This window comes from Beauveria bassiana (genome assembly GCF_000280675.1).
Source record: "Beauveria bassiana ARSEF 2860 unplaced genomic scaffold BBA_S00003, whole genome shotgun sequence".
NCBI lineage: Eukaryota > Fungi > Ascomycota > Sordariomycetes > Hypocreales > Cordycipitaceae > Beauveria > Beauveria bassiana.
Window position 1 is genome coordinate 577,777 of NW_007930838.1, and position 12,728 is coordinate 590,504.

General features: G+C 51.9%; 1 protein-coding gene across 1 annotated transcript; it reads left to right on the plus strand.

The window, feature by feature from the left end:
* Positions 1-10,324: 10,324 nt before the first annotated feature.
* On the plus strand, positions 10,325-11,963 carry BBA_01415 (uncharacterized protein; the record flags this gene model as incomplete). Its single annotated transcript, XM_008596512.1, has 3 exons — positions 10,325-10,459; positions 10,533-11,471; positions 11,532-11,963. The coding sequence occupies 3 exons, from the start codon at positions 10,325-10,327 to the stop codon at positions 11,961-11,963; spliced, it is 1,506 nt and encodes a 501-aa protein (XP_008594734.1).
* Positions 11,964-12,728: the final 765 nt, after the last annotated feature.

The following is a 12,728-nucleotide window of genomic DNA, read 5'->3' on the forward strand; positions in this document are numbered from 1 at the left end:
ACCACACACCCTCCCTTTTTTAACGTGCCGTTGTCTGGTAAGTTTTTTAAAAAAAGCCAAACGTTGTGCAACCGTGTTTGGAAAAACAGAGCTGAGTAGCTTTTGCGCGACCTGAGAAAGGGACTCGGGACTGACAAAGTGAAGGGTAAAAAAAAAAAAGAAAAAAAAAAAAGGTTTGTTGTTGTTGCACAAAGCAAGTCACACCGCCAAAAAGGCCAAGTTACACAATCGAAGACGTGTGTAAATAAGGAGATACAAGCTGTCAAAAGTTTTGTAAATTTAGCATGACAGCGGCAATACGAGAGATGCTATGAAGCAGAAAGTAGAACATGGGAATCGCGGTTGAAAGTAGATGTCAAGGGCCTCTATGCAAGACAACATGCGCTTGCTCTTCATGCTCTTTGACCTTGGTGCGCCTCTGAAAGGCACAGAGCCAAAGTACACACACTCTTGCGTTTATTTATGCTAAAGAAATCAATCACGCTAGACTAGTAGAACATGTATATTTTGCTTCGAAACAGACTCTGGATCCTCGATAATAGTAGAGGTCAAGGCGCTGGCCAACCACGCCAGCTTCTGTCGAGTCGTATTGTCGCACAAGAAGCCACTCGACGGCAAAGGCGCAAAAGAACAACGCATCGCCAGCCACGATACTTTTGGTACAGACCGCTTTATTTTAAATACTTCAACTTTTGTCTCTCGTCTACATGTTTAGGCTCATTGTCTATTAACTTGAGACCCCAAAGAATCTTATGCGAGTGCTGCTGGGCTCATTTTACCTGTCTGAAGACTGAAAGCAAGCCCCCCCCCCCCGGATCCGCCCTCGGCCGGGGGTCGCCCGCAGAGTCTCAAGGTCACAGGGTTACCGCAAAAGAAAACGGGCATCTAGACTGGGACAAAACCGTGTAACCTTTCTTCTCCATGGTTGTAGTTATGGGAGACTACACCCGTTTTTAAAGGGGCCAGAATAGATACACAAATCATGTCATTATACATTGTTCTGCCTTGTAAATGGCTAAACGGGCGAACCATACCGAAGGGGAATGCGGAGAAGGTTCTGAGAGGCGGCGGTAGTCAAACAGAGTTACACAAAAAGACTGCGTGCCAGGCTGGCAAAAGAGCAGGTGCAGGTTTCCGCGAGCTCTTCTCTCCCTCCCCCCCTTTTTTTCCTCTTTAAAATCTGGCTTTGGTATTGTTGTCCTGCCGGCTGCCTGGCCGCCTTCGAGAAGGCGGAGCAAGCTTAGCGGCCCGGCCTGGGCAATCTTTGGGCTCAAGACCCAGAGTGTTCGTAGTTTGGAGAGGCAAGGTTCGGTGTTAAAGGGCGTGTAAAGTATGACACTGGAGTGATATAGGCTTCTGTATATTTGGAATACACTCGGTATTGACTCGGGCCGTCTAACTGCAAGCGTGGGTGCTCATACAGCAACATGTCTCTGATACCTACAAGTCAAGACATGATTGATCGACGCTTCTTCCTGGCTGGACTCATTTTCTGGCTCCGAGAGTTTCCCTTTTCTGCGGCCCTTGTGCAACGTCAAGACGGCTCCAACGCTCTGCAGTGCGCAAAAAGAGAGCCGAGTGACCTCTGTCCAGATTCTGTACACACGAATTGGATATTAAAAAAAAGTCTGCCTTACACTCGATGATGCAATATTAATAATGGTTTGCCAAAAGGCAAAGTTATCTGGACCGCCCCAGCGCAAATCATCGGTGCTCGGCCGGCCACATCGTGGGTCACAGGCGGTCTCGCAAAGCGGCCGCATTACCCATTATAGCACTCACAGAGACGACGTCTGCCTTGTCCTCAACCTCGCCCGTTTCACATTTCGGCAGTGCAATGAACTATGTTCAAGCCCAACAGAGACCTCTTTTTGTCCCATTCTCATACCGCATCGTGAGATCATTGGATCCATTCCTGAAGCACCCCCAGCTGTCTGCCCGGCCGCAAGCCGCCCCCCCTGGCAAGGGACCACGTAATAGGGACAGAGTGTCTATTTTCGGGTCACACAGACAAGACAACTTCTCTTGCTCATGTTCCGCACTTTGCTGAGACAGGAAAACCTATCCGTAGTCCCATCGCTGGGCGGGCAGGCCCTGGCAGGCAGGGTGTGGGCAAGGTTGTCCGTCCAATGGGTATGGCCCAAGGTAACCTCCCCGTCGAGCCATCATCGTTACATTTCGACCTTGTTCAAGGAACTTTGGGACCGCCGGGAAGGGGTGAAAGGGGGCGTGTGCAGCAACGCTGTCAAGGTTTTGTGGCTTCCCCCTCCCCTCCCTTCGTGCAACCAACACCAGCCGTCGTTCCATCACGGATGCTGGGAGGGGAAAGAGACGGACCCCTGTTGTCTAATTCGCTCATACAACCATTTACAAGAGAGAAACAAAAAAAAGCCTCTTCCTGGGCCACACCTCCTGCCTCTGCCGGCAGTCCTGCAGGTGTTGTGTGTGGACTTGTACCCGCAACTGCGAGGGGGCGAAGAGGCTCGCCGTCTAGTGGAAAGAGATCGCTTCGGTAATTGTTCCTCTCACGGACCTGATAACTGACAGCCACAGTAGCACCAGATGGAGTGTACTCGTCGCTTTGAAAAGCCTTAGATTTCAATGAGCTGATGAGCTGTTGGCGACCAGCTGCGGTCCTGAGCTTCGTCGCGAGATTTTGCCAAGGAGCAGCCGAATGTCTCCTGACTTGCTCAGTGTCCATAGCCTAGGGTTTTAATTTCCAATCCACAATGATAATACTCACAGAATGCGGAAGGTGCGGGTGGCAGACCCAGTAGTACCAGGAAGAGCCGACACCATCCTGTGACTCGCCACAAGCCGGCCGGAATATCCTGATAAACCCCTCTGCTATTTACGATGATCTTATTCATCCTAGTCGAGCGCCTCTTGCTTGGCTACGAATGGGGCTGGACGACAAGGAAGAGTGTGCCTGCGCTTGATTGAGGGCGAAAGCCACAGCAACTACCAGAACGCCATGGATTTCAGGGGGCTTGAGATAGCATGACAGCGTGATCACGGCGTAAACAATCATGAGGTAGACCCCGATTTGGTATTCGGTCCGTCATTCAACGCAAATGGATGAGTCTACGGAGTAGCTCGTCGTTTCGAGAGCGGGGAGATGCACTTTTGTCCCCCTCTTCCCTAAGTGGCGCATGTGCTTGAAATTACAGCAAAACCTAGTGAATCAGGTAACCCGCTAAGCCGAAGGATTCTTGTCCGAAAAGCCGTGCACAGGTCAGAACGTAGCTCTTGACTCGGGCAATAGCAGCGTCCCGAGTGCAGCTCCCGACTCTGTCGAGGCACAACTGCGGAGATGTGTGCCCGTAGCCTACTGTATTCGTACCAGTAATCCGTAGAGAGGATACCGAGATATCGTGGCGTGCAAACCATGCTCCCCTCAAGACTGGGGCATACGATCCAAGTGTCTCTGCTGGCAGTGATCAGTGATCACGCCTTGTGGGCGGCTACGACGGGGGCCACGGTACGAGCCCACGCATCGAGGTTAGTTGGCTAGCAAGCTTTTTCTCGCCCGCGTCACGACTTTTGAAGGCGAATCTTGCATACAACCGAGATTCCTTGGGGAGGGGCCTGAAAGAGCGCCACCTAGACAGGCCAACAAGGGAGGAATCAGGCTCCCCCGTGGATACCAACGGAGGTTGGTGAGAGCTCGCTCGCCACACTATACGTATAAGCAGCGTGAAAGGAACCTTCCTAGCGAGATGCGGTTCTAAGCGCTTCTAGTTGACGAGCGCATGTACGCGTACATCGCAATACCACTCTGACTGAAGCTCGAGCCGGCGGTAGCGCGACTGTCTTGGGTCAAGCTCGCTCGCACGATTTCGCGCGTGCGGTAAAGTAGTTCAAGGAGCCGAGAGAGGAAGAACTCTTTTCTGATCTGCAGTGCATCTGTGCTGGGCGGCTGCGTTGACAAGGGGGGGCGTGATGCAACATCACCTTGGTCCAGGTGCGCCGCGGCGAATACGCCGTGAGCCGGGCGCTTAAGATGTGAAAAGAACCAATGCAACTCGACCTCGACGAGTAAATGGGCCAACAAAACACGGTGAAAGATTTCAAATCATGGTTCGATGAGATGCATGTCCACAGGAAGCAATTGCCGACACTTTGTCGCCCGCTTGTCTGGAAGAAGCGGAACTGTGCAGGAAAAACATCATCAACGGCACATGGTAGTAGTAGCTCCACCGTTTTGGTCAGACCGCCTTGGGAAGAGCGCTCAGTTGGTCGGCCATGAGGATGAAGAAAATAGGCAGACAGTCTAAGGAGTAAATACCATGTCAGTGCAAGGGGCTCGTGGCTGGTCCTGGAAGGATCTGGCCATCTCCCGGGTTCGCGCGTTTGCTGTTTCTAACGCGGTAAGCCCTAGATAACAAGATTGTTCCTGCTCCGTATTACATTTCCGATATTGTAACCTTTTCAGCTAGGAAATCGAAGCAAGAGGCTACAAGCACAAAAGAGGTGTCTGTGGCGCGGGATCGAAGGCAATGTGGCGGACCGGAAGCGGGATGAGAAGCCGGAATGCAGCAAGCCACAGTGAGCATCAGCGATCTGCGTTGGATAGACTGACCGTGGGAAAGAAAAGGTTACACAGGCATGAAAGATGCCGGTCATGATAGATGGCTTTGTCTCTCGCGGGTCGCTCGACGGGCGCAGTATTTGCATAGGGCCCTGCTTAAAAGCCACGCACAGCTGACAACATGTCGACTGCGTTGGCATTGCATCACGATCTAGACAGCACAGAGTAAATTGGAATAAAATAAATCGCTCACAATATTCGTAGAGGAAGTCTTGACAAGCAAAGCGAATCAAGAAAAGGCTGTAAACGCGCGCGTGCAACGAACATGCAGAGCCCAGATTGTCTCTGGCAGGCATCTGACACGGACTTTCCATTGGCGCAACTGAAGAGGGGGAGAAATCAACTCTACCAGTAGCCTCCAGCAAGGTATCCGTAATGTCGTCGGAAAGACGTGCGCGAGAGGAGTACAGGGCAGCAGGAGGAGGGGGGGGGGGGGGGCGAGGAACCGGGGAGAGTACTGGGATGAAAGAGAGAGAGCGCGTGAGAAAATGACAGCCAAACCAGTAAGGGGGGGCGGAGAGGGGACTTCGAGGGCTGGGATGGAAAGAAGAGGGGGATGGAGGAAAACGCAGAGCGTAATCCGTACCAGTCAGTCAGTATGCAGCGGTGGAGCGGACCAGTGGGAGGGGGCGTGTATCACATCGAGATCCACTATAATCCTTACTAGCGCGTCCCGGCAATCTGGTAAGCTAAATTAGTGCGGTGGAGCCGTATTCTGCACTCTAAGTGGTCGACTACGCGAGTTGACCCAGTAGTGTCCTGTCGCTGCTCCCCCCCGTTTCTCTCTTTGTCCTTTCGGTGGGAGAGGGGTGAAGCTTGGAGGTCAAGAAAAATTCTGAGCACTATTTACCGAAGCTCGTTGAGATTTGAGGGCCCAGACTTTTGGCAATACGGGAGCTCGTTGAGAGATGAGGGGCAGACGGAGCACAGCGGGGCGTGACGTGCGCGTGTGCTTGCATTCCGCCGAAGCCACCACGCCTTCCACCCATCACCGTTCGATTTCTTTGGCGCCTTACTGGTAGGGCACTTTGAGTTGCAGAAGCGTTGTGGTGGATACTGAAGAGCCTATGGGAGATGTTATAACCAGAGAAACCCATTCCCAAGGAGCGGTTGAAAGTTTTGGCGTCACTGTGTTGACGTGATTTATCCGTCTAGGGCTGGTGGAAGGACAGCAAATCTCTTCCGGACAGAGACGTGCCAAAAAAGGAAAAAAAAAAAATGATTGCGCAGTAGCGTGGCCAGTCAAGCTCTTGACATTTCTGCGTAAAAGCGGCTACGGTTAGAATCTCAGGCGAGGCACCAGCCTTGCCTTCGTCTTGTGTTGCTCGCCATCACTTTCTTTGGGTAGACCAGCAGCCAAGATTCGGGTGCAACTGACCTGTAGAATCCCCGGGACTAACAACTTATCAATGCTTCCCTGCAGCGACAATCTAGCAGTGTCGCGTGAGTTTCGCATACTTGCTACAGATGACGACGTTCGTATCTATGGTTCACAAAACAAGACATAAACCTGACCATGATCCCCCATTAGAGCTCCTATCTGCATCTAGATGGATTTTCTTTTACGCTGAGGGTTGGCAATAATGCATGAGGGAAAGACAATCTCAAGTAATACGTGGGTAAGCTCGGTCTTGGCACTGTAGAAAGGATGGATACCGATAGCCTGACTCTGCACTGGTTCCTAGATGTAGCAGAAGTGCTGCGAGGGGGCCGATTGTGGTGAGTTTGTAGGGCTGACACGGCCGATAATACAACTTGATGGGGGCAAAATCGATCTCGAAAGCGGCGAGGCTTGAGGTGCTCCGAGGCAATCGAGTTTGATATTAGAGCAGGCTTGGCCCCCGAAGTTGGTCTTATCAAAGATGGCAGATGAGGCTGCTGAGAGGCTTCCTCAAGTGGTGATTGGCTCAAAATGACAGCACTCATAGAAATGATGGCTTGTGTTGGGTGAATCACGGCAAGAGTTGGGCCCCGGACTTATGAGAGTGCTTATCAGCTGGCTCTCTCAAAGATCGAGACTTCAACACAAGCTGGGAACTTTCTTTGATCATGAAGCACGGGAAGCCGCATATGCACGAGGTACCAGATGTGGACGAAGAATTTTTGGTTGGACCACCCCAACAGGGCCAGACAACCCCCGTCTAACGTACCGGCAGCCTGCATCCCGCCAAGGATGATGTTGGCATATGTCAATTGAAGCGCAACAAAGTGAAACCCCGATGTTTATCATTGGACAAACTCTAACAAGGTGGTAGAATAATGTTTTCAGCGTCGCCTAGATAGGCAAAAATGCAGCATGTAGTGATGCACAATTCTGGGGAAGCGGCTAGCACAGATGCAATAAAGGGCATATCTGCCTTATTCATACGTACATCGTAACGAACTGCTGTCTAGCGAGATGGTCAGCACTAGGCAGACTAGCGAGAGTGCAAATGCAGCCAGCGGCTATCGCACCAAGCCGCGACGAGACCAGCGGCATGAGTGGGCATAAGAGAACCGCGGTAAGATCAGTCGTCGTGGGACCAATGAAAAATGTGCGGTGAAAAAAAAAGAAAGAAAAAAGAAAGAAAAAACAACAACATGAACAATTTATTGGCGTTTATTAGTTGGCCGAGGGTCTGGTGAGCGGAGAAGCTTGAAGCTGTACTCGGATCCTTGGCCAGAGACTGCCGGGAGCAACACTTGACGGACAGCAGCAAAGAACATTTCGATTATATAATATGCTTCCGCGATCATTGTTGAAATATTGATGAGTCAACGCCCAGGGTATCTTTTTTCCAGCTTATTACCAGAGGTGACATTGGGGCGGTGGAACTGCCCCAGCATGCGACGTATGAGTAAGGTAATAGGTAGGCGGTGGACCACCGAAGAGTAGATTCAGGGCATTATACCCCCGGAAAACCCTGATCCAAGCAGGCCTGGGGGCTGCTATTAGGTAGGTATACTGCTATTGATCTTGGATGATATTATATTGGTTCAACGAGGTCCAAGTGGGCTATTATTATTAAAGTGGGCAGCTGCGAAAGGCGCATGGTTGCCTTGCTTCCTTGCTGGCTTGCTTGCTTGCGCCCCATCCCACCCACATTGGTGTCTCTTGAGTCTTGCACAGGTTGACAGGTCAACAAGCTGACCCCAAACGCCTCTTGCACCGTACCATTTCCATCGACCATCGCCCGCCGCATGGCGGTTCTTTCGATCTAAGCTCACGATCATCTAATCACGCACTGCCCTAGCCGAGCCCTCGTCGCCGGTCCATGGCTTCCTTGACAGCCTCGCTTACCGCAGCTCTTGCGTTTGTGCGCCAATGACCAGGCTGGCAGCCGTCTCTATTCTCTGGTAAGCTATCCGTAGTCATCACGAGATGACACAACAAGTCAGTTCGTATCTAATTTTGCACAAGCATTAGGTCATATCCGTCCCTGAAAGCCCTGTGCTTCTACGTTACATGCATGCAATGTCGACCGAGCCTCGCCATATCGGTGCCACCAAACCGTCACCTCTCTGTAATAGTACATGCCACCACCAGGCCAGGCGAAAAACACACTTTCTGCCACTGAATGTCTGGATACTGGCACAAGGCTGCGTTGATTTCAGTGCGCAATCCTTAGATATCGCGTAGCGACTGCCTCGGCCAGCCTGCAACTCTATTCGTTGAAGGCCGCTGCCACATTTGATCGACAAACAAAGACGGATACGACTGTCTGCTGCCACTAGCCCCTTCTTCTCAGCCCGTCCGCCTCTCTTACTCTCCAGAATGAGAATGCAGGCAAGGAGCAGCGCGGGCGCCAAATCTTTTACCCAAAAAGGCTGTAAGAGCCAGCACAGATACCAACCCCGCGGTAGACGCCATACCAGACTCGTGCGCAACGGACAAGATTAAAACTTCCACCGAGACTCAGTCTAGAAGAAGGCAGCCGCGAAAACGGCACATGAGGGGCTCAATCCAGTTGCTACATCAAAAGCAGACTTTTCAGGGTCGGCTCACAATCCTATCACCCTTCATCACCAGCTGAGTTGTGTAGAGACAAGGCAGGGGCAAAATGCTCGAAGCCAGTAATGACCAGCCTCGTAGCGCCCGCAAAATGCGCTTGTCGGCCACTGCCAACTCACTAGCCGCTCAATGAGATGGAGCAAGACGATTTGTCACTCTAAACGCTATGTCTCGAAGGAAACAGGTACAATTGTGACAAGATACTTCTGGAATGCGTACCCGCCATTCTGTTGCTTTGTGCACGTTCACAGGAACCGCGGCAACCATTTTTCAAGCACCGGCGGCGCTTTGCTCAGGGAGCCCAAGCTACAAGCCTCTCCCGCACTTCCCGCACTTTCCGCCAGATTGGCCGCGCTACAGTTTCGGCGTATGTTGCGCCTGACTCGAGTCCAACGTTCGTCGGATGGCCTTGATCGAAGAGGACAAATCAGTCTTCTTCTCGAGCCCGTCTAGTTTCAAGAGAAATTGGCGTTTGGTGCCTGAATTACCAGCTCAGTGTGCCACCGACATCCCCCAAGAGAAAGCCAAGAAAAAAAAGAGAAAAAATCGGACAAAAGTCCTGGGGAGCAAAACAGTAGCTTATCCACTGAAATGCGACTTTTCAAGCCTGAAAGAGAGCAGAAAACGGCTAATAGCAATACTGATACAGGCCTGCTCGCCAGACATGGTCCTAACGCGACACCACCACCATTACCCCTGTTGTTCTCTTGGACTTAATATTTATTATTGATATGGCCTGCTCAGTGGCCTGAACAGCCTTGGGGTGTCTCCTTGGAGGTGGGTACCAGTCTGTTGCTCAGCGGCTATTGCAGTATTTCTGCTCGCTGATGCTCATGCATGACAGTCAGCCTTTTGTCTGGCTCCTCGCCGCCGCTCGCCGCTGTTCACTCGCTCGCCCCTCAGGCCCCCCTCCAGCTCCAGTCGGTCGCCAGTCGCACAAGTCCAATCCCCGTCGCCTCTGCGCTAACACATCGCCCGCGCCGCACGGCACGATAGCAGGACCATGGCGGCTTCGGTGCCCCATTATGGGTGCTTGCAGCTCACTGCCTGACCTATTAGCCCAGTACTGATACAAGACTGGCGAGTCCACCTGCAAGTAGGTATGCTCCCACGCACACGCCCACGCCCACGCCCACCCCCCATGTCAACGCCCACCCCCTTCTCCCCCCTCCTCGTCCTCGCACGACACCCTCGAGGTACCATGGACTTTCTTGAGTACTTGGAGATCCTGGTCTCAATGTGCAAGGGTACTGCAGGCCGTCCCAAGCCAGGGCCGCCGCGCCCCCATTCTTGCCTCGATACTAATAGGCAGATTGTCGCGGCTTATACATACAAAAGACCGCCGCCGGGCCTCTCGTTTTCTATCCCGCGTGAACCTCTTTCCTTCAATCACCTCTCCTTCTGCCTCTCTCTTCTGCCTTACCCATACTCCACTGGGTCTGCTTAGACCTATACTGGTGGCCACAAAACCCATAAGGAGGCAGACTTGCCTGACGCCCACACTACCGATCTCGGGCAGCTTCTCTTTGGCGGCTTCCTGTACGGTCTGCTCGATACAGCTCGGCTGGTTTAAAATCTGCCGATAGTCCTCGAAAAAAGCTCGCATATCCTTTGCAAACTTGCACAGCAATCTTGTCTGTCAGTGACACAGATAATTGACCTTGGAGAATCAGTGCAGACCCAGCTTGTCTACACAGCGTCGCCACGCCTCAACTCCCCAGCTTCATAACCTGGCCGCAATCATGATTGAAGCGACCGGTATGGAGCATCTGCAACCCGGCACCAGGCACCCCGATCCAATGGATATTTCGGATTCATCAACCACGGGAGCTTCTCCTCGTGCTTCCACTTTTCCCGAACTCCTCCCTTTCGCTACAGTACGTTTTCTCCGCATCAGCTTGATTGCCCTGTTTGAGGTGGCATTGAGCGTCTAGCTCTTACTTACCCAAGTTTTCTTTGACGCAGACTCCTTCCTTCCACATGGGGGCCGACTGCAGCTTGCTTCTTAGCCCGGTTTCATCTGTGGCCTCACCGCCAATGCAGCATGTTGTGAAGCAATACGCCATCTTCTCCGACACCGCGCTCGCCCATCTACCTAGCCCTCCCAACAGTGGCAAGATCTTTTACCCGCATTGGAACACGAGCTTTGCTATGGATCAAGGACCCGGCCCTAACGACGACGTCGCGATTCCCCCAGAATTCTATATGCAAGAGCGTTGCACTCCAGATCCGGAGTCGTTTCTCGGCAATTACAATCTGGCTGATGCGAGCCAGACGGCCCTGAACCAGCCTGCTCACTACTTTGCGCCCGTCCCTCATCTCGGCAGCAACGGCCCTCCCATGGTGCATAGCGGCACCGTGCAGTCCGGGGATAGCCAAAATACACTAGCGACTTCGTCTGAAGTGAAGACACCAGGCGACGCGCCCATGTCTGAGATAGTCACTCCGACGAGAACTTCGAGGAAGCGCTCGGTTCCCACTACTCCAGAGGCGAAGAAGGAAGATGACAATTCTGAGTCGCACGACGATACAGACTCTGACGAGGCTTATTCTAGCTCGCGACGCGATAGCAACTCCGAAGGCAAAAAGCCGAGGAAGCGTGCGGCTCCAAAGAGGCCTAGCGCCTCGCGCACCCCTCCAGTCGATATTTTGGAGTATCAGAACTGCTTTGGTGATCTTGTTGCACCTCAGCTCAAAGACAATTGCCCTAAAGAAGAACGCTGCATCTTCATGTCACGATGGAAACACCGCGAGAAGAAGGGTCAGGACATGTGGGACAGCATTCAGGAAGACTTCTACAACGAGTTTCAGAAGGAGTCATGCAAGGAGACACTTCAGATGAAGCTTACTCGGGGCCGCCCTAGGTATATTCAATGGACGCCAGAGGATGTAAGTGGAACATGGACTAGAAAAGGAGAATGCAACAGAATGCTAACTGCAGGCTTCCAGGAAGGCATTCTTATGCAAGCATGGATGAACGTTGAGCGCAGTCGATACAAGTTCATTATGGAAGAGTTTTACAAGCTCGGAGGCTCACGCAACATGCTCCTCAATCCTGGAGACATTGAATTCAAGGCAGTTGTTGACCTTGGGCTCGAGGAGGAACTCTATGTCGAAGGCATCAACGAGATGGAGATTCGGCGTCGCTGCCGATTCTTGGCGGGCAAGAAGAAGGCGGGAAACAGAAATGCGGAAGAGCCAGGCATCTCATACAGGGGCCCCTCCCTGCTTGGTCGGGTGATTGACGAGGACGAAGTGATTGACCAAGTGGTGGCCCAGCAGCTGAGCGGAGCGACACGCAAACCCTTTGCAACGCGACGCAAGCGCCAAAACGCAAAGCCGACCAAAGGCCCAAAGAGGCTCAAGGTGGAGAGAGAATAAGGCAAGATTGTTAAATCTGTCGGTTGCGTTTTCATTTTCAAAATCCTTTCACTACTTGGACGACTAGACTGCTTCATCTTCCCAAAGAAGAGACCCTGCCATTTTTTTTTTTTTGACGATTTAATTTTATTCCTGCACGGATCTTGATGTTTTTGAATTTTTTCCTGTTTCTGTTTGTTGGTTTGTCCCTCTGTTTACTTTTTATCGTACTGGCGAGCGCAGCTGGCTTTGGAGCTTGTAGTGTCATGGCCTGGCTGCTGCTTGCTCGGTACCGGCGTCTTGGAAGTAGGGGCAGGCAGGCTTCGAAAGGGGAGGTTTTTGTTATTTTCACTCGCTAGCCACAATCGTTATTGTCGAATTTGATTCAAACCGAGCATCTTGTCGTACCCAATAGTTTGCCGGGAAACGGCACCGGATAGTTAGAGCAACAGGAGCCCCCAAAGCTGGGGGGACCGGGATGGAGGGCGTTGGGATGGGGCTGACCAATGAATGCCCGGGTATATTTCCTGACACATGCCATTCGTGTCTATTTACAGCAGCCGAGTAGGAGGGGGGGGGGAGGGGGGCAGTGACTAGAAGCAAAGTCTGTGCTTAGAATCTATCCTTTTCTTTTTTTTATTCATTCTTTTCTTATTCAGTTTTTTTTTTTAACGGATACAGATTCTTTTGATGATGGAGGTTGAACGCCACGATTCTCCACACCCACAAGACGTAGACATATCCACTAGTTATGCTATTATTCCAACTCCAACTAAGGTATTTAGT